This window comes from Alosa pseudoharengus, unplaced genomic scaffold (genome assembly GCF_046254945.1).
Source record: "Alosa pseudoharengus isolate Yale_2024_CS ecotype anadromous, Long Island Sound unplaced genomic scaffold, YU_APseudo_1.1 YU_APseudo_1.1_scf_22, whole genome shotgun sequence".
NCBI classification, from domain to species: Eukaryota; Metazoa; Chordata; class Actinopteri; order Clupeiformes; family Clupeidae; genus Alosa; species Alosa pseudoharengus.
In genome coordinates this window covers 15,968,302-15,990,781 of record NW_027468680.1, presented here as the reverse complement: position 1 = coordinate 15,990,781, position 22,480 = coordinate 15,968,302, and the positions used below count along the sequence as shown (strand labels likewise).

At 42.4% G+C, this 22,480-nt stretch overlaps 2 protein-coding genes across 4 annotated transcripts in view; one reads left to right on the top strand and one right to left on the bottom strand.

The window, feature by feature from the left end:
* ccdc88c (coiled-coil domain containing 88C) overlaps window positions 1–2,933 on the bottom strand; it is a 63,942-nt gene extending 61,009 nt beyond the window's left edge. For both annotated transcript variants that reach the window (XM_076300767.1, XM_076300768.1), the window contains exons 1-2: window positions 2,358–2,933; window positions 224–324 (exon numbers count right to left, since the gene is read on the bottom strand). In XM_076300767.1, the coding sequence (XP_076156882.1) occupies window positions 224–324; window positions 2,358–2,417 (161 nt within the window). In that variant the 5' untranslated portion in view covers window positions 2,418–2,933. The remainder of the gene's footprint in view (window positions 1–223; window positions 325–2,357) is intronic.
* A 3,068-nt stretch (window positions 2,934–6,001) lies between these two features.
* The window catches only part of LOC143139922 (protein kinase C eta type-like), a 32,670-nt gene continuing 16,191 nt past the window's right edge, over window positions 6,002–22,480 (top strand). The window contains exons 1-7 of one of the 2 annotated variants that reach the window (XM_076300764.1): window positions 6,002–6,928; window positions 11,654–11,717; window positions 16,966–17,119; window positions 17,347–17,381; window positions 20,018–20,100; window positions 21,336–21,465; window positions 22,047–22,180. In XM_076300764.1, the coding sequence (XP_076156879.1) occupies window positions 6,578–6,928; window positions 11,654–11,717; window positions 16,966–17,119; window positions 17,347–17,381; window positions 20,018–20,100; window positions 21,336–21,465; window positions 22,047–22,180 (951 nt within the window). In that variant the 5' untranslated portion in view covers window positions 6,002–6,577. The remainder of the gene's footprint in view (window positions 6,929–11,653; window positions 11,718–16,965; window positions 17,120–17,346; window positions 17,382–20,017; window positions 20,101–21,335; window positions 21,466–22,046; window positions 22,181–22,480) is intronic. The other variant, XM_076300765.1, reaches the window with a different exon arrangement.

Genomic DNA, 22,480 nt, shown 5'->3' with positions numbered 1-22,480 from the left:
GCATGGCCATCAGATTCTATCAAAAGGTGCTAGTATGAGGGAGAAGACAGGAAGTGGTTTCACTTACGGAGAAAGATTGAGCACATGCAACAGCTGCTTGATAAGCCCCCGTAACACTAACACACACACACACACACACACACACACACACACACAGACACACACACACACACAGACACACACACACACACAGACACACACACGTTCATCCATGTTCACTTACATGTGGGTCATGATCTTATGCAGGAAGACTCCATCTACTAGGTCCATGAACATAGATAGTTTATCATCTGTCCCGGATCCTAATGGTCCAAAGGTCTTGACCTGCAGAACACCAAGGGGGAAAAAGGAAGAAGTTATAAACAGTTCCTTTCCGAATCACAAGTTCCCATTTCAGTAATCAGTTTGCAAGCCTACACTGATTTATAGTTTATAGTGGCAAAAACAGGGGCTTCCTTGAGTTCATGTGATAAATGTGTAAAATCAGGGGCTTCCTTGAGTTCAAGTGTGAGCATGTTACAGATACCAAGAGAGCTTTTTTGGTTTCCTGTGTCTGAAATCTCTAAACGTTTCTGTGGTTAGTTTATGCTCAGAAGGACTCAAAAGAAGTATTTTGGTCCTTCTAAGCTCTCTATAAAAGGGCTTTGCTCTACACAAAGGGGCTACCATCTATGTTGAAGGCAAACAGGATGTTGTGGAGCATTTAGATGAAAACATCTTCACATTCTTTTGACATAACTGAACTAGCTGACAAGCAGTAACTCCAGGAAACAGTGACAAACAGTTTAACAGAGTGTATGAGGTAGTGTATTTCAGTGTGAGGCGCCAGCCAAATAATAGATGGAGTAAAGAAAGTCATCATTCTGCTGCATTTGCAGAATGAAATGACAGGTTGTATCAAGGCTAAACTTAACAGCCCTTTGATGTCAAGTAGTACCTAATATCTGCTCAGAAAATTAACTGACTTTATAGACTGACAGTGACAAACACTGATGATAGACAACAGACAACAGAGTTTATTTTGGTTTCTAATAAACAAGCTAAAAACTGAGAGGGGGGGGGGGGGGTAGGGGGGCTGAGACTCCAGAGTCAGCTCTCAGCAGCTTTGAGTTATTGACACGAAAGGGGGGAAAAGTCTGACAGAAACAAACAGTGGGAGCTATAGGCCTGCTGTAGCTGCCCCAGAGGCAGAGGCAGACCCACAGGCCAGATTGGGTCCAGAGATGACCCTCAGCATGAGTGTGCGTCCGGGTATGTTAGGGGACGACAGGAGGCAAAGCGAGCAATGCCAAACACAAAGGCCGGGGGAAGATAAGGAACTAGTGATAAGTCGGTCAGACAAACAGGACATGGGGGTCAGGGTGAGGGGGCCATGGGAAGTTCCGCAGGTTCCTCTGGATCGCAGCTCCTCTCAACACTTTTGCCTGGCGCTGCCCAACTACAGTGCAGCGATGATGGGCAGAGGCAAACTACTCACACAGACACTCCATCTCATCACCCTCTTACTACTTAATACTTAACTGTTCGATTTTCAAAATGAATGGCCTTTAACGTTTCTGTAATTCCAATTAGTTCAATTTGCATTGAATGGAGATTTTACACTGGCCTAAATGGAATTGTATGCATGTTTAGTGTGTACCCGTGTTTTGTGCATGGGTAATGGCCCATGTATCCATGTACAAACCAGGTGTGAAGAGGTATTATCAACTCTTACTGAGCTCACCATATAGATATTGCAGAAGGGGTGAGTTGAACCAAAGAATCACCTGAGCTGCCTCTGAAACGCCAGGTTGGTATACGAAATGGGTGGAGAAGGGGATAAAGAGCATTTCATGTCATATGAAGAGGCTTTCCAAAGTTGACAGTTTGATGTAGGCCTATTGGTCCGCTTATGTTGCCCTATATCCCTACTGCTGTAAACTAAGAACGTGCTATATCCAGCCATTGAATATGGGCTGCGATAATGTTAGCCTAGAGAACTTTGACATATAAATTAAGTTGACAGTGTAGACTATATTTACGCCTATATCATTGAACTTCAAAGGCGTATCCGCATAACATAACGGAATCTGTTTTGGCGACTTTGTTACATTTACCATAAATTAGAACAGTGCAGATTATTTAGGCTTGGCTGAGGCTTCGGTGTAGAAAGCAACGGTTGTTCTTACAACGCTGAGTAATATGATCTAACGTCAACTAGCAGGAAACGCGTTAGATTGATTGGGAGAGAAAAAATCTGCAGGTGTGTTCCTGAATCAACTTAATAAGTCTTAATAACGAAGTATCACTTCAAAACTGGTCTCTATGGTGGGTACACATTGTCTGTTAAAACTAGAGAGCTCGGTGCATTGTCTTACCCAGACCACCAACGGGGTGTCCATGAAGTTTGCCATCAGTTCTGACACCGTAATATCCATTTCATCGACTTCAAAGAAATTGCTCCCAAAAAAGAAATCCAAAAATTACGTTTAAATCCGCCAGATTTGCGATTGGAGCATTCCTTAGGCGATGAGAGGCAAACCCCGCATGCCCACTCCGGGCAGAACAATGCCGTGAGGCATCGGAGTCCAGCCACACGGTCTGTGCGAGTGAGACGATCAACTAGATCTCCCCTTCGGATCAATGAAATATGTCCACAAATGTGATTTCCGTCCTTTCCCTTTTTGTATTGTCTTCCAGGACACGCGTTTCTGTTCAAAGTTCAAAATAAACTTTTTCTCCAACTTCTGGTCAGTAGGCATACATAAATAAGAACAAAGTAGTAATTTGTAATCTGTAATTTGGAGCCATGACCAAGTAAGTAAACATTCAAAGTAATCTTCGGCAACTGTTTGTTAAACAATGCAAACGAAAGGCCCACTTATTCCATGGGATAAAAAGTTACAAACGTTGCCGCGAAGGGCGAAACTTCAGACTTGCTTTTCAGTTGCCATTGCCTGCCTTACGTTATTTGTCCTGGAGCATCCAACCTGTAACCGAATGAATAACAATATTCAATGACATCCCAGACAACCAATCAGATCTGCACAGGGGCAAGGATCAGCCAATGTATGACTCTAGGGAACTGGGTTAATTTAACATGACGTCAGCGGCGGACAACCTGCTATTTGCGCCAATCTAGCTCAGTAGCGCGCTCCTCTGGTAATGTGGATTATTTAGCAAGCAGGCCTGTGATAATATACTGTATTATGTTATGTTGTATATGCTCTTGTAAGCCTGAACATGAGATCATTCTTCAGTGTGTACAAAAAAAAAAAACATGTCAAAAACAACAAAATCCAAAATGCTATATGCTGAATTTTAGTCAATCAATAATGAGGGGAAACATGTTAAAATAAATGTAGCCATAACACTTTTATTTGTCTTCACTGGAAAGTTTTTTACTCTCAAATACATTCATCCATGTCTGATTATGTTGCTGATCGGATCATAAATGGCCACAGCAACAAAAAGGAATCACCAAAGACTTTGCTGGTACTTGGTGTCCTCATAAGGGTTTGCATTTTGTTTATTGCTGATAAATGGCCACAGAAATGAAGAGGATTGACTGAATAGTTTGTTGATATTTGTCAGTGCCCACATCAATGGCTTGTGGTTTGTGGTTTGTCTGATTACTGATTGGGTCATGAAACTGCCACAGCAATGAGGGAAATGACCAAATAATTTGCTGGTACTTGTTGGTGGTAGCTGCTTGCTGGTTGGATTCCCATTTTGTTTGCTGCTGATTGGATCATAACAGTAAACAGTAAATACCGGAAGGCTTGTTTGTTGATTGGGCGCTGTGAGATCTCTTCTGTGTATATTTCAAATCCACAATATAATAATTGATTGCACAGGCAATGAATATAAAAATGAATTATAGGGATTATAGGGATTATTTTGGACTCTTGCCATTCCATTCCAATATAACTACACAGACTCAGCACAACCACTGCACTTGTTCCTTGCATGACCTTTAAGGTCACTGCTTGAGACACATATGTGGACCTTTCAATGTAGCCATCCAGGACACAGTCACTGAAAAAGGCAAGTGGTGCTCACTATGGAATTTCAACCACATTCAGAAGCCACTAAAAGGGAGAGGCTGTTCTTAGAAAGTGCTGTGTGATGTGCTCTGGCCACAGACAGCAGACAGGCACAGTTGCTCTTTCGGAGGACTGTGGGGAGAATGTACGACTGGTATGCGTGGTATGTGCCATTGGCATTCTGGGTTCAAAGGGTGCAGTTTGAGTTCAGAGGGGATGCAAATGAATTACATATAACATGGAGAAGAAAGGCAGAATGGACAAAAAGGAAGACAAGAAATCAAAGAATCAAACCAAGTTACTTACGGAGGAAAGTTCATGGTCACTAATTTGTTTGGTGGGCAAAGTGCAAAGTCTGTCAGCAGGCAAAGTTCTCATGCATTAAATACAGCTATTGTGTGGCATATGGTAGCATTGAGCTGACTCATCAATGTTTGCGCTTTAGTGTCCTGTCCATGGTGTTAAACTAGCAAATAGATTTTGTCTAGTTAGATTAGCTTTAGTTAGACCTAACACTTTTCACTTCGCCTATCTATCAAATTAAGGCCTAAGGTGTTAAAACTGACCTGATTGCTCAACTGCAGCTACTGGTGGCTTGGAAATAATAGTAGGCTATGCCCTCCAATTCCACAGCATTCCTGTGTTGGAATTGTAACCTGCTTTTTCATAACCTGTCTCTACTACAAAATGATGCTTAAGATTCTGAAACTGTCCTTACTGTATAAATATGATTCAAGAAAGAAGAAACTTCCAAGTACAGTCCTTTCACTAATTTATTTCCTAATGCATTTGTGAACCTGAATGGGTGATTTTCTGGAAATTTAATTTCAGTAACTGCACTGACAAATTGACCCTTTCCTTTGTTCCCATAACACCAAACAGATCGTTTCCTGGTTGGCATGGCAATGGCACTGGCAACCAGCAGGATGCCCCACCGTGAGTGACCACCAGCGAAGGCTTCTCCATGTGCACTTGAGAGAACACTCAGTGGGACAGCAGAGAGACACAGGAAGAGAAAGATTCCGCTTTGATTTGGCATGTCTGGTGAACTACAGTAGTCATGGCAAAGAATGTCTATTTGAATCCCAGTTTCACAGACAGGGGAGTGTGTGTGTGTGTGTGTGTGTGTGTGTGTGTGTGTGTGTGTGTGTGTGGGAGAGAGAGAGAGAGAGAGAGAGAGAGAGAGAGAGAGAGAGAGAGAGAGAGAGAGACATGCATCTTAAAGGAAGATTAAACCGTATGGTCTTTTGTGTTGCCAGTAAGAATGATATGCACAGTGACTTATTCACACACCGAACTTGTGGCAATTTGTATGTTATTTCTAAACTTATATGCTTATTCCATTTCAATCAAAACTACATGGAAACAACTCTACAACAAATAATTAAAGACAAATTATTTATTTTCTAGACTGTCTACATGACATGTATTACATGGCATGGAATGTAGGCTATAATAGCTTTCAATGAGTGTTTAGTGCGCAACCTCCAGGGGGCATCAAAATACTTGTTATTGGCAAGCCTGGTTGCGTCTCATGGAGCAATTCGTTAATGACCTTTCCTGAACGATAACTTTTAAATAAAATATAAAATGTCCGTTGTGCTTCAGATTGATCTTAACATTCCCAAATAGAAACCGACCGTGGGCTTATTCCAGCAACGTCTTCTGGTATCGTCATGGGCCTGGTTCCCACCACAAGATGGCGCTTTGTATCACCACATCCACAGGTAAGACTGCGCAGGTTGTCACTATCCCATGACCCATAAACACAATAATGAAACAGCGTGTCCTTTTATGCTTATAAGCACACATTTTACCAAACAATCCGCAGTTTGGACAAGGCCCATCCCAATTTTTGAATAGGCTATCTGAATTCCAACCTACTGCACGACTGATAATGTTGCGGTGCATTATGGTCTACATAGTCTATACGCTCATGTATAACACTGCTTTGTATTGTCAGTACGTGTTAATGAAACTACAATGTCACAGTGACACTGTAATTGGCAGAACGCAACCCTTCAGACCCAACTGATAGTCAACGGGGATAGCTAGATTTTTTTCTTGAGTTTTAGCGTTCAAACTTCTGGTGGAGATTTCAGCTGGCATTCAAATAGCCTCTTCCCTTTTTTCTTTTACTGTATCTTGTAGCCTGCTGTAGCGTTTAGTCTGTTCCGCAAAAGGGTATTTTTACGCAGAGCACGGAGCGCACAGGCAACTTCACAAAGTAAGTGTCACTTCAAAGCAGTTTAGCCCAGTGAGTTTATGAGACAGCCAAGACTGAAGAGGAGAGCTTGTAGCGCTTCTTAGGTTAGCCAAGCGCCACAGCACCTGTTGCATTCAGCGGAAAATATAACCTACTAGCCTACCGATGTGCAATCTACAGTCTTTACTTTCTCCGACAAGGGTATGGAAATAGCCTAAGGGACTTTGAATGGAAACATTCATTCGGATTTTATACAAATCATGGCATTGTGACATTTTCACTTCTACACAAGGACTAATGAGTAGGTGTGCATCTTTCGTTGTTGTTGCTATTCACCTGAAGAAATATGAAGTTTAACGGCTACCTAAAGTTGAGAATTGGAGAGGCGGTGGATTTAAAACCCACCAGCACGGCGCGCCGACACACAGTCATGTTCAATAAGACGAACCCGAGTCTTGACCCCTACATAGTGGTCAAGGTTGATGAGTTCAAAGTTGGGCAGACGCACACAAAGCTGAAGACCAACATGCCCACCTACAACGAAGAATTCGGTCTGAACGTGAACAGCGGTAAACAGATCGAACTGGCCGTGTTTCACGACACGCCCATTGGATATGATGACTTCGTGGCCAACTGTTCGATCCAGTTCGAGGACTTGATGAAGACCACGAGCACCGAGGAAACCTTCGAGGGATGGGTTAGTCATCCTACTGTCCTGTGTCTGTGTGTGTGTGTGTGTGTGTGTGTTAGAGAGAGAGAGAGAGAGAGAGAGAGAGGGATAAAGAGGGAAAGGAGAGAGAGAGAGAGATGCGTCTTCAAAGAGATACTGACCCCTGGGAATTCCATAAATTATTTCATGTTTCTAGTATTATGTTTCTAGTATTTCTAGTATAGTGACTTATGCCTCTTTGACTCATTAGTTAATACACTATCAGGTATGCTGTCTCACTCACATTATAGTGACTGTAATGTATAGATTGGTCTCTAATCACTGACTGCATAATGTCTGCATTGACTAATAACTAATTCAGCAAGTATGATGATTGCTCAGCCATAATCTCTATGACAGATATGTAGAATGATATGAATAGCAGTGGTTACTTTGAAATATTTGTCCTTCAGTCTAGAAAGAACTCGCACACCAATGTTGCCGATGCAATTTTTAATCCAGTCAGTAAAAAACTGCAAAGTGCTCCCAAAGTGCACAACGTTTTCAGTCCCATTCAGACCATCGTCAGTGCAACGCACCCATACTTTGCCCCATACTCTGAAATATTACCATTCACCCAATGCATTTCAGACTAATGTGTTGACCCTAGTGTAGGATCAATACAGTTATCAGTGGCAGAGTGATGAATGTCGCACATCATGTTTACAGTTCCCTCTCACTTCCTCTGTCTTGTTGAAGAACATGTTAAGGAAAGCTGTTATCGCACCATGACCATCAAACCTCTGTCCGTGAGGCCTCACTAGTGTGATGAACTGTTCACGCCATCTGACGGGGAGTTAATTTCAGAGAAGGCCTGCAGTGTCCTCTGCAGGGGACTGAAAATCTTTCCCTGACAAGTGCAGATTCAAAAACACATCCCACTTTACTTTAACATGGATTCATACCTACTTTTGCTATTTACTGGGGTTTAATTATTAGCTATTTAGTTTGCATTCTTGCCCTGCCTCTCCCCCGCAACACCACCCAACCACCTGTAATTTGATAGAGTCGTAACCCTGCAATGCTCTCTCTGCTTCATAAGTCCCATTGTAGTCTAGTCAGTCTAAGTGTGTCACAGACCATCAGCTTGAAGGCGTTTTGTCTGTGCCAGACCTGTTTGAAGGCTTTCACTTCAGCTCTCAGAGTCCCCACTGACTTCCTATGACCACTGTCGATGTGTTTGCATTTAGACCATAATTGGAAATAATCTTAGTACTCAAAGGAATCTAATTTCACAGAATGTTCTCTTGAGTTGTTTATGTAACTGTAGAAACTTGGGGCAGACTCTAACTTCGGTAACCAGCAGCCCCGAAACAGATATCGTTAGACTTGAATCTCTCAGCTGCCTATTTTTCTGGCAGTGTTAGGAGTTAGTAATAGGACCGTTACCAAAAGTATGACGTCAAAGTGCATTTGAGTTGCTAAATTTATTTTAAAGTGCACACCCGTAGTTAGTAGCCTGTATGGTGTGTGTGTGTGTGTCTCTGTGTGTGTGCTTTTGTTCTGTGTGTGTGTGTATGTGTGTGTGTGTATGTATGTGTGTGTGTGTGTGTGTGTGTGTGTGTGTGTGTGTGTGTGTGTGTGTGTGTGTGTTTACTCTGCATGCTCAGCCCTAGTGAGAGAGCTAAGGCTTAGAAACCACAGCCACCCACCCACTCTCGCAGGCTCAAAGCGCAGACACTTTGCCTTTCGTTGTCTCACTGAAGGCCGCCACTGAGCAGGCCTCGCCTGTACGCTGAGCTGAGATCACCGCTCTCAGACTGCTCTCTTTGTGTGCACGCTGAGGGGAGCAGACTGAAGCCAGCGAAGTGGAAAAGTTTGGGTTGAGCAGTACGGTAGCAGGTCACTCGGGGACTTGGGGAGGTACAGTGCACAGGAGGGCTGGTAGGGTAGTGGAGCAAGATCATCACCTCACGTTTATGTTTATAGTTCCTAGATGCTTTTGTCCAAAGCAACTTCCAATGGCATCAACAAACATTACATTAACATTAAAATGAACAGGTGGAAGTAAAGTCATATAGCATATAGCTAAATTAAAAAGTACTAATGTTAGTAATAGACTAAATACAATGTAATAAATGATAACAATAGCAAAAAGCATGTCCAAACCTTATATTACCTCCCACACCCCCCCCCCCCACACACACACACACACACACACACACACACACACACGCACACACACATACACCATACACCCCATACACACACACAATATACCTTTTTAATTACTACTTTTTAATGTATTATTTAAAGTTTAGCTGGCTCTTGAGCACAATAATTTCATTTCTTATAATTTCTTTTATGAGTACATTGAGTACAAGAGACAATAAACTACTTGAACTTGAACTAGTCGCTGGTTAGACACAAGGTAAATTAATCTTTAAATGCATTTCAGAATTATCGCTAGAAAGAAGACTGCTAGAAAGATGTGGTAAATCATTCCACCGAGAGGAGAGTAGCTGGATGGCCTTTTTTTCGTGGGGGGTTATATGGAGGTACACGTGTGTACCACGAGAGAAAAGGCACAAGACACACACACGCACAGTTTCATGCGGGTCATCATTGCCCTTAAACATTTTTAGCCGGTTTATAATTTGACTATTTTAACATGATTTTTTCTTTTTAACTTTATTTTCTTTTTTACTTTTTATTATTTGTTTATTTGTTTGTTGTCTGCCTTGTTTGTCTTGGTGTCACGGGTACGCTGGCGACTATGCCTCTCCGTCCGCCATCTTTTCTCTTATATGTCAATGTCTTGTATGTGGAGCGCTTTGGGTGGCACTCTGCATGTTAAATGCGCCATACAAATAAAACTAACTTGACTTGACTTGACTTGACACCCTGACTCACAAACATGGACACACACAGGCATACACACACACACACACACACACACAAATTGGTCATTAGACATCAGACATGAGCAAACAAGGTCGAGAGTGAAAGGCTATATCTGATAACAGTCAGTTAATCAGATAGCAAAACCAGATGTGTATTACGCAACCTGGTCTCATTAGGGAAACGTTCCTATATCTCGCTACGTTTCACAAAATATAAGGGCACAAACCCTGAACTGCCGTCTATGGTTAGCTGCCACATCTTGGTGGTTTTTTTTTTTCGCGAGCAACCCGGGGGATTTTAGCTCAATTGTCAACACGCTCGACTTCCGCTCCGAGGGGCAGCTGTTCGCAGGTTCGAATCCGGCTGTGTGCTGAGTCTGGTCTTCATCGCAAGCCCAGTCTGCGCAGCCTGGTCCTCTGGTCTTCGTGCGTTGGGTTGAATTGCACGGCTCGGCCCAGTCTAAACGTCTCTCTTTAGCACCCCCGCTGGGTTGCTTGGCTAGTTTGCACCTCAGAAACGTGTCTGGTGGAACGTTTGGCTGGGTTTGCCAAAACGTTCCCAGGGGAACGTTTCCCTAATGAGACCAGGTTGGTATTACAATAGATAGGGTTTCTACTGATGTTCAGATAGCAGGCTCTTGCTGTAGGATGACCTGTGAAGCAAGAAGTCCTACTCCAATTAGACTCTTAAGACCCACGTCTTGACATGTGAATTGAGTAGACTTGAGAGAGGCCCACCTAACGCTGATTTCATTTCAGGTGTGTGTGTGTGTGTGTGTGAATGGTTTGTGGTATGAGATGTGGGGTAAAGGCGATATTTGTGCTCTTTTCACATATCAGACACAAGCCCACACTTGTTTGAGTGCTGCTTTCCCACCGAATCTACCTCACTGCAGGCTTGACGCAAACACACACACACACACACACACACACACACACACGGATACACTCAGACACACTTGCAAAAACTTTCACCACCCCCCTCCCACTTACACACACTCTATCTCTCTCTCTCACACACACACACACACACACACACACAAATGGGGTCAACATGGCACCTTTAAAACCTTTAATGAATTAATCTGTTTTGGAATTTGAACATATTTTTCAAATCCATTTGAGAATTTATCTGTGGAGAATATATCTCACATTTTGCATGCAAAGGCATAATGCTATCTGTCCAACATGTTATCAGATTTCCGTTTTCTGATAAGATTAGACATTTTTCTGATCACTTTAAATGCATGGCCCAGTACAGTGCAAAACAGGGTCAGCTGTTCGTCTGTTTCTTAACATTAGGTTTGACATTGGTGCTTGTATAGTCAACACCCTCAGTGTCTCCGAGTCTGACGCGGTGTTAAAGTTGTGAGGAAAAACCAGCCCTACCAGCTTCAGTCTCACTCTTCACTCTCCCTCTTGGCATGGCTGATATCATAAACACAAACAGACAGGCTCTCGGGCCGGCCCCCACCGGGTTCTCCCTCGGCTTACGCTGCACGTGAGACACGCAGACAGAAACCCGGCATACGCATACCTCACCTGCCGAAAAGCTCCATTTTTGTCCATCTTTTCTCACTGGCATGACATAACAAGCATAAACATGGACACACAAAGGGAGAGTGAAAGTGAGAGAGAGAGAGAGAGAGAGACAGAGAGAGAGAGAGAAAGAGAGAGGTAACCCAAGCAACAATGTGCTTACATACACTTGTTCTATGCTACACTCCTTTCTTGTGCTTCTCACCACACCTGAAATGCTGAAATGTCTCACTACATTATCTTCTTTGTCTGAAAATGTGATAGACATTGACTGTGTGTGTTTGTGTGTGTGTGTGTGTGTGTGTGTGTGCTTGTCTCTTGTGTTTTTCAGGTTGACCTGGAGCCTGAGGGAAAGGTGTACATTCAGATTACACTCACAGGCTCCTTCACTGATGGTAAGTATCTCTACACACACACACCCACACATACACTCACACACACTCACTCACACATTCAGGCCTGAGGCTTATTTGCTGTGTTTGCTTGAATGGTTTCGGTTTTGCTAGCATGACTGAAAATGGGGAAGGTGAATGTATTAGTAACACTTCTCGAAGTCCATCAGTTTAAAACATCAGGGATGAGCCCACACTTGCAGTGTTGTTAGTACTCCAGCAGTTTATCTCTTCTCTAATCTCTTCTCTTTTCAGTATACAAGTTGGTTTCCCTGAAAAAAAAATCTTGAATGTTCTAAATCTAACTTTATACCTTCTTACTCATTTTGGGAATTTGGATCTATCTGTGCTAGTCCCCTCTACTGGCTGCTGCAGCTTGACATGTTAGCTAGCTTGTTTGCGTCTTTATAAAGAAGTGCGCTACCCCCAGGCACTCAGGATTTGTTCTATATGCTTATGACACACTAATGGCCTAAAATAGCATAAATCCTCAGTCGTGAGACTCGTGACACTGACTGCTTATTTCAGTCATGATATGTCTTGTAAAACATAGCAGACATTATATGGAAATGGTAACAAGGTTATAAACTTAATTTTCACTGGAAGTGGTCTTTAAAGGGACACCAGGCAAGCCTGATCCTTTTTTTCTACGAAACTCCCCCTCGCTCGGTCTGCATCTTCCGTCAAGGGTTTTCGCTGCTTCTTCGCCGGCTCTGCCATTATACACACGTTTGCAACAATCGCCAGCGTTTTGTTAGCCTGCCTCTGTGCTGTGGATGCAGGATGTAAACTGATCCTGCTTCGGTCGGCAGGTACGATACACTGAACTTGCAAGTGGGATATTCTTCCTACAGGCAGTAGGGGCGGGCGAGAGAGTCGTCATTCACCCTGTAATGAGTCATTTAACCATATACCGACTTACGAAGATTAACACTTAAGAGTAATTAACACAAAAACATTGCCTGGTGTCCCTTTAAAATATTTTAGGGGATGCATTCTGAGTTGTTATAGTTCCTATCCCCTGAAATCATGCAAAACCTCTAAATGTATCCTTAATATGGAACCTGTTTCCATTGGTCTATAATCTCTGACCAGGTCATCTCAGATCCTATCTCAACGAAGTCTTTAAAAAGCTAAGGGTCTGAGCAGTAGAGAGAGCAGTAGAGAGGAAAGTTTGTAGGGGTTTTTCTGTAGCTTGATCGGAGAGGTTTTGCTAGGCCCCACTGATCCTGAATCCATACATGCCTCTGGGTCATCAAGCCATCAAGCGTAAAACAACTTGTAGGGGGAAGCCGACATTGGGAGACCACAGGAGAAGCAACAGGGATGCTTGATCACACCATCCTGGGGTGCGTTTCTAGAAAGTGTCATTGGCTAGCCTCAGTTGCAATCTTTTTAGTTAGAACCATCGTTCTTGGATTTGGTGTTTCTAGACAGGGTAGGTCCAATGATCCATTGCAAGCATTGGCGGAAAGTTTGATGGTTGGACCGACAGGTCAACGTTTTAATTGCATTAGTTTGACTAGATTGACCCTCTATATTCATACCTGAATACCCTCCAACTCAGTATTTAAGTTATCATAACGTTTTACATTTTGCATTAATTCATCTTGAGTACAGGGGTGAAATGACAGAGATTGCAATGGTGGTTAGACTGCACACCTGTGCACACAACTGCATCCACAACATCCACTCATTCACACCTGTGCATAAGCAGAGGCTGAAATTAAGAAAATATTGGGACACGACAGAAACATTTTCTTCCATTCATTATAAGTGGGTTGTGCATTCTCAATCACTGCTATATATGATGTCGCTCTATAGATGCTCTAGTACATGTACAGGACTGATTTTTCACCATCAACTGTAATCAAAAGCCCGACGTCATTAACAGTGGAGAGTGTTTTGAATGAAGGAACTTGCTATTTTCGACCAAAGGCTTAAGATCCGCCATTAAGGGCTTCTGTGTGTTTATAGAGTTGCAGTTAATCTACAACACAGCTCTGAAATTCTGATTTACTATGTTGAGCTTTGTGGACACAAGGTCTGGGTAGCTATTGTTGATTACACCAGGAAGGAGTACAGCTGCTGACATGGGTGTGGGCCCAATTGCTATGTCAGTGGTAATAATAATAACAGTGGTAATAACACCTTTGTAGTTCAGAAAGGGTAATTCCTCAGCACTTCTGCAGACATCTGGTGCATCTACGGTAAGGGACAGTCTCGTACTAGTAAACGAAGATCGCCAGAGCAACAACTTAGTCTGGTTCAGTAAACACAACCATCATCATGGAAAAGACTGCAGACTTGATAGTTGTCCAGAAGGCACTTATTGAAACCCTCCACAAAGAGGGTAAGCCACAGAAGGTGGGCAGGGGGTTCATGGAGTGCTGTATGAAAGCATAATCATGGAAAGTTGTCATGGAAAAGTGTGGTAGGAAATGGTGTGCAAGCAACAAGGATGGCCGCAGCCTTGAGAGAGCTGTCAAGCAAAGTTGATTAAAAAACTTGGGGGAACCTCACAAGGAGTGGACTAAGGCTGGAGTCTGCATCAAGAGCCACCATGCACAGACGTGTCCAGGACATGGTCTACAAGTGGCATATTCCTAGTATCAAGCCACTCCTGAATCAGAGACCAGGTTAGAGCGTCTTACCTGGGCTAAGAAGAGACAGAACTGGACCGTTGCTCAGTGGTCCAAACTCCTCTTTTCACATAAAAACAGAATTTGCATTTATTTGGATATCAGCGTCTAATCAGTGTTCCAAGAGTCTGGAGGAAGAGTGGAGAGGCACAGAATCCAGTTTGATGTTTCCACAGTCAGTGATGATTTGTGGTGCCATGTCATTTGCTGGTGTTGGTCCACTGTGTTTTATCAAGTCTAGGGTTAATGCAGCCTTTTACCAGGAGATTTTAATGCACTTCATGCTTCCATCTGCTGACAAGCTTTATGGAGATAATTTTCGGTTTTCATGAGTTGTAAGCCGTAATCATCAAGATTACAACAAAAAATGTCTTGACATATTTCACTTTATATCTAATGGATCTAGAATATATGAAAGACCCACTCTTTGAACTAAATTAGGGGGTAAAAATTAACTTTTCCCACGATATTCGATAGAACATTTTTGAGACCCACCTGTTATTAGTATTGTGTGTTCTCTTTTGGCGGGCAGTTCTTTTTCTGTGCTTCCTCTTTTATGTGAGCATGTGTACTACTAGTACTACATATTAAGCTTTACCAGGCTTAATAAGGGTTTAACCTGGACACACACACACACACACACACACACACACACACACACACATACAGACACATGCTTATTATGAGGTTGAAACAAGATTAACAATAAGGAGCTCATCTCTGACCAGACAAGGATGCAGTATGTTTCCTCACAGTGTCACTTTAGAATACATGATAGAATCTAAACTACACCCACTGATGGTCGGAACTCATGCAGTAAAGGGGGCCGGTGGTGATCTGTGTACACACACACACACACCCACAAACACACACACACTCTCACACACAAACACTTCCTTTCATGCATGTGGTTAGTGTTTCTCGGCAGCAAACAGCAGCTAATAATACACTTTGTGTCAGAGTACAGTGTGTAGTCATGTGCAAATAAGACCCCTCACACACACACACACACACACACATATACACACACACACACACACACGCGCGCGCGCGCGCGCGTACACACACATTCATATACAGTACACACTCACATACACACACACACGTACACAGATACACAGACATACTGGTAACACTTTACTTGACGGGTGAGTTCATAACACATTCATAGCAGCTGTCATAAACTGCACATAAAGCATTCATGACTGTTTCATGAGAGATGACATTCATACCAAACCTTTAATGAATGTGGAAGACAGAACAACGACAACTTGTCAAAATAAAAGTCCAACATCGTATTTGTGTAACCTGGATACCATTAATTTAATCTCTCCAGACTTTGTAAATATTTCATGAATATCTTATGAAGTCTACATCGAATGTCACTTTACTATACAAGTTGGGAAGTATTCGTCATCACTGAGTTTAACACTGGGAGGTAAACTAGGCTACATTCAGCTGACCCGTATTTGTGTAACCTGGAACGGTTGGACATTCCCAGTAGCAAAAGAGGAGAAATCATCTGCAAAGGTTACATCATAAAACAAATAAATTGTTATGAAGCAAAAATTATTTGCTTGACCATGTTCTGTCTTTTTGGCACTGGAGTAGCCAATTGTACGGAGCCCTTAAGGGGACATGAGCAAAAAAAAATCTAAAGTTTAGTTTCATGTGCTCACGTGAAACTTTCATGTGCTCACATGAAAGTTTCACGTGAGCACATGAAAGTTTTGTGTGCGCATGCAAAACCTTTACACATGAAACTTTCATGTGCGCACATGAAACTTTCACGTGAGCACATGAAACTCAACTTTAGATTTTTTTTGCTCATGTCCCCTTAGGGGCTCCGTACAATTGAGATGTGACGTGATCAGGTAAGAGGTTTGGACCAATGCTGCTTTGCGACTTTGGACTTTTATTTTGACATGTTGTCGTCGTTCTGTCTTCCACATTCATGAAAGGTTTGGTATGAATGTTGAGTCATGTCTCATGAAACAGTCATGAATGCTTTGTGTGCAGTTTATGACAGCTGCTATGAATGTGTTATGAACTCACCAGTCAAGTAAAGTGTTACCGACATACTAAATAGAGCATAGTATAATATAGTAAAGTAAGTAAGTATAGTCAAAATTGGATTGTGTTCCATTTTGGTTTCATAGAAAACTGTGTGTGTGTGTGTGAGTTTGTGTGTGTGTGTGTGTGTTTGCTTGCTTTGCATTTCTCAGTAATTTTGTCAAGTGACGAGTAAATGTTTTTAGGCCATAATTGGAGTAGAACTCATGCCTAATTTTTCAGAAGTTCACTTTGTCTGTGGGTTGTTTTCATGTGGTTGACTGTAGAGAAGAGGAGCAGGTTATGTTTTCAATTCGTATTTATGCCAGACTTTATCTGTGTCAACAAGCACCACAATAACCTATTAGGACTGTTACAAACAGTAAAATGTCTAAGGGCAATTGAGTAGCTAACTTTATTTTATATGCATGTTGCCTTTGACACTTGTCTTACACAAGAATGTTGCTGACCATCATGTGTATATTCTCTGTGTGTGTGTGTGTGTGTGTGTGTGTGTGTGTGTGTGTGTGTGTGTGTGTGTGTGTGTGTGTGTGTAGAGGAGGCAACAGGACCACCACGAGTCCGTAAGGAGTTCACGCGACAGCGGCAGGGAGCTGTACGGAGACGCATCCACCAGGTCAATGGGCACAAGTTCATGTCCACCTTCCTCAAGCAGCCAACCTTTTGTTTCCACTGCAGAGAATTCATTTGGTATGCGACACACACATGCACACACATGCACACACACACACACACACACACACACACACACACACACACACACACACACACACACACACATTCATACACACAGGCATACAGATACACTCACTCATACACAGGCACTATACCTATAGTTGTTTTGACACTTTCAGCCAAATGTACACCTTACGAAGTGTTTTAGCATTTTGCTAATATTTTGCTGATCTCTTTTTTAGGGGTGTCTTTGGAAAGCAGGGTTACCAGTGTCAAGGTGAGTGTGTGCAGGGATGGGCAAAAATACATCAAAATGTATTTTGAAATAATACCGAATAAAATATCGAATACCCTAATTTTAAGTGTTTCACAAATAAACTACAAAATACAGTAGTCATGCATTGTATCAAACTAAAATATTGTATTTTTGTATTTTGATAAATACTAATAATATATTTTGATAAATACTAAAGGAAGCATGAAATAACTTTGCAAACCTTCTATATCTGTCCATTTTAACTATTCCTTTATCAGTACACTGACTCTTGATTAAGTGGACAGTGTTTGAGAGCAACAGCTTTTCTCTGCCTATGAGACATGGCATAAACTCATTTGGTTTTTAACTTACTGGGTACCCTGGAAGCGCTAAATGGTGTTATATTGACACCAAGGGGCATAAATATGATTGTTTTCACTGTGTTAAGGTGCTTTAGGTGAAACATGGGGCAACTTTTTTGAGCAATATTACAGGGCAACCACATAGCCGGTTCAATGTGTTCCGATTGGATGATGAAAGTTATCAAGAAACTGTTGACTAAAAGTTTTCAAGAAACTTGAGGTTGGTGTGAGAGGGAGTGTATTGTGTGTATGAGCAACCTACACCATTGCACTGCATCATCTTCCTGATCACAAGCTTAAACTACAAACATACACACCTTGTAATGTGTCGGAGCTGTGATGCACCATCATGCTTCATTGGTCAGTTTGTAAATAGACGATTTTAGCTAATTCATTTTAGCCACTGGATTTCCCGGCTCTCATCTAAAGGTGATGTTGTGTGACAATTTTACCATTTCAGTGCTTTGACGGTTGTATTTGGGTATCTGTGATGGTTACTGGTTACTGAAAACACAGAAGTAACAGAAACCCAGTTGTTTGTTTACGAGCTGCCATGGTCTGGAAACGTGATTTATTGAGACATGAATGGTCCATGCACAGTGTTGGGGAGTAACGGAATTAATGTACCGGCGTTACGTATTCAGAATACAAATTATGAGTAACTGTATTCCGATACAGTTACAAGTTAAATAGTTGGTATTTAGAATACAGTTACATTGTTAAAATCAATGGATTGCACGAGGATACTTCTGTTTCATAAGTTTATTCACTCTCTAAATAAATTAAGGCAACTCCATTTCCCAGAAGCTCCTGAAAGCAATCTATTATGAAATTGTTTCCATGTTTAAATCCAAGCCCCGCCGTCTTGCACTAGCCTCAAAACGCAGCCAGCGCGCATTATGGACGCGTCATGGGAGACCCTGAAATGACTGTTTGCACAGCAAATTAGGAGTAAAGTAAGTGGAGGTAACTCCTGTTCCTCACTGATTGTGGTTCCTGATGTCTGTTCAAAGGATATTATCCCAAGTATTAATAGCTCCGGCTACTTCAGCCAATCGGTTAAACAGTTTGCTAATCAATAAACAAAGCCTAGTTCACGTGTTGATTTAGACCTACAATAAAACCAATCTCTAAAATAGACACTGCATTCTAAGTTTTTTATTCTAACTTAAAAATAGCTTTATGGATTTTTTTTTCTAATTAGATCTACATTTACGTTTTAAAATGAATTATATGGTGCAGCCTCTGAAGAATTATTCTTGCGAGTAGCATATTTTAACGTGCGGTTTTTGATTGTCATTACGCGATCACATCCATTTTGAGAGCCCTGATATACAGTAGCCTAGCTAGCGTACATTTACAGGTAATTTGCGTTCCACCTGTAATATGAGCCCTGGGTTGATGCCGCCGAAAAATCTCACAGGCACACCTTAATTATAATTTCTGGCTACGCCCTTAAAGTAGCCTATTTATTTTGTTTGTTTTAATTAGCCTAGTCGCCTGCTGTAGTTTTAGTGGTCACCTTGCTATTTTAAAGTTGTATCAGGTAGCTTAGTTGACTTTACATTCTCCTATGTGGGCCTAACACTTCAGCTATTTGGAACAGAAGAACACACCAGAATAGGCCTGTTTAGTAAGTAGGATTTGATGGCCGCATTCCTACACTTATAAAATGCAATTCAATGTAGAAGTAATCTAAGTATTCAGAATACGTTACTCAGATTGAGTAACGTAACGGAATACGTTACAAATTACATTTTTGGGCATGTATTCTGTATTCTGTAACGGAATACGTTTTGAAAGTAACCCTCCCAACACTGTCCATGCAGAGCTTTTCCCTACATGACGTCTAATAGCGAAGCTTGTTGAATAATAAAAAAAATAATCAATCTGGAACGTGTCACCACTCATGATTAAAGAAAGAAACTGCTAAAGTTTGCTAAATGTAAAGGAACAACACACACGAGGTCTGAGGTCTGCTCTGAACAGGGATCTTCAGACAGGGTTGAAGACAGTATTGTGGTGCTTCTTCCTTTTTGGTATTTTGACCAAAGTATCACACAGATGTTTTATTAAGGCCCCAAGAAACTATTTAAAATTATGTAGTGCAGTGATGGTCAGATGGTCTAGTTTTTCATGATAGATTTGTATCATGGAAGTGTTCCCTTGTAGTCCTGTGTATCACTTAGACTACACCACTGATTATGGGTGTGTGTGGGATGTTTTGTCCTCTATAAGTGCATGCTTTATTGAGCTACCCTGACAAGAGCCTGAGTGTGTGCTTGTGTGTTTCAGTGTGCAGCTGCGTCGTGCACAAGAGGTGTCATCAGTTGGTGGTGATTGTGTGTCCACGCATGAAGAAGCCAGCTAAGGAACCGGTACCCTGACACCTACGCATGCATATTGCACACACACACACACACACACACACACACACACATACATACACACATACGTGAACTTTTTTTACATTGCATATTTACTCAAACGTAGCAGTTCCTTTTTTTTGTCAAGCAGAGTAAAAGTGCAACTGTTGGTATGTGGATGTAAAATATATGTTTGTTTAGTCCAGTGAATCAGTGGCACACACACACACGCCCACTCACTCTCTCTCAACACACACAGAGAGAGAGAGAGAGAGAAAGAGAGGGAGGGAGCAAGAGAAATGTATGTTATATCCACACACAACACACCTCTTACATGGAAGATGCTTACACATACTGACCTCTGGTGTTTAAATTGTGAATTGCATAGTATGGAGGTTAAGGCCATGACATGCTCCCACCTCTGTGCTAAGCGCACATGGCATGTGACGAGAATTGTGCCATCAACGTTCAAGGGGGAGGGGGGGGGGGTGCTTCTCAATTGGGACCATGTGCATACCACTTCCTTTAGTCTTGGACATACTTGGAACAACTTAGCTGGAGAGCTGCAATAGAATGACAGTGTATACTCATTATGTTTAAATGTCTGTTAATGCAGAGAAACATTCCCAAAGGCTCCTGTTAACCAGAATCATGACATAGGCCGCACAGCATTGCAGAGGTATCCCCTTCTCAATGCTTCTCAATGCTTTCAGAAGATGATAAGGCCGGTAGGATAGGAATGGTTGTCGGGTTTGAGGATGCAGATATTAAACAGCAGGATGTAGTGTAGGGCTGGTAGGAGTAATGCATGCTAGGCTAGCACAAACTTAATCATCTGATCTCCCATAATTTAGCCCTATGTTTCAAGTTAAACAGGAAATCCGTTGATTTTTCATATAGATCTCCGTTTCTTGAGGTCACCGATACTTTCGGTACAAAAAAGCTCGAGTTGCTGCAGCCAACAGCTAAAGCAGCCAGGCAGCTACAGTGCTACACTCTGAGGGCATGAACATGGGGGTGTAGCGCTGTTGGCTGCAGCTACTTCCGGCTACTTCGCCGGAATTCCCCTTTAACACCAGTAATGTGGCAAGCATGCTCTCAGTCAGACCACACCTGCAACAAGTGATAAAAGTAGCTTATCTTTTTATGTGGTAATATGTGGTAAAGTAATGTGTGATGATAACACAATCACGAGCGCATGGTTCTAACCTGTGGTGACACTGCCCTATCATATTCTGTTTCCACAGACCACCAACCAGGGTTTCAGTATTAACGTTCCCCATAAGTTCAGTGTCCACAACTACAAGGTCCCCACCTTCTGCGACCACTGCGGCTCTTTACTCTGGGGCCTCGTCCGGCAAGGACTCCACTGCAAAAGTGAGTCTCTCCATCCCTCCTCGTTTGGATGCCTGTCCATCCCTCACGGGATGTCTGTCCTACTCAGTCCTCCACCTCCATTGCTGTCTTGTTATGTGTGTTTACACCTTTCTGTTTGTCTGCATGTGGACCAATCAGATAATCCGTCTAGCTGCTTACATGCAAGCCACTGTGTTTGTCTGGCCCGAGCAGAGGTTGCGTTACACTTTTTCGTTGTCTGTCAAAATGACGGACAGAGTTGTAAATAAAACCCTGTCATGTTCAATTGTGACCCCTGTCAAAATGAACGATGGATTTCTGATTTTTCTGTCATTATTAAAAAAAAAAACAGAAAATATCCTGTTAGCGCGACCTCAGGGCCCGAGGACACGGACTTCCCTCACTTGTCCATCTGTGTGGACACAGACATTTATCTGTATCTCCTGTCTGTGGGTTAATCTGTTTAAATGTGGCTGTCCGAGTATGTGTTGTGTAGGTGGGTGTTATACTTGTCTTGTGAGGTTTCTCTTCACTGCACTGTATATAAATAAATACATTTTGTTTAAAGTTGTTGTTGTTGTTGTTGTTGTTGTCTTGTGTAGTATGTAAGATGAACGTGCACATCCGCTGTAAGGGCAACGTGGCGCCCAGCTGTGGGGTCAACAGCGTGGAGCTGGCCAACAAGCTGGCCGAGATGGGGCTGCAGCCAGGAGACGTGGGGAAGCGAAACTCACTGGTATGACACACACACACACACACACACACACACACACACACACACACACACACACAACACAATACACACACACATACTCACACTCTCTCTCACACACACACGCACACACACACAGCCGAGATGGGGCTGCAGCCAGGAGACGTGGGGAAGCGAAACTCACTGGTATGACACATACACACACACACACACACACACACACACACACACACACACACATACACAATACACACACACATACTCACACTCTCTCTCTCTTACACGCACACACATACTCTCTCTCTCTCTTACACGCACACACAT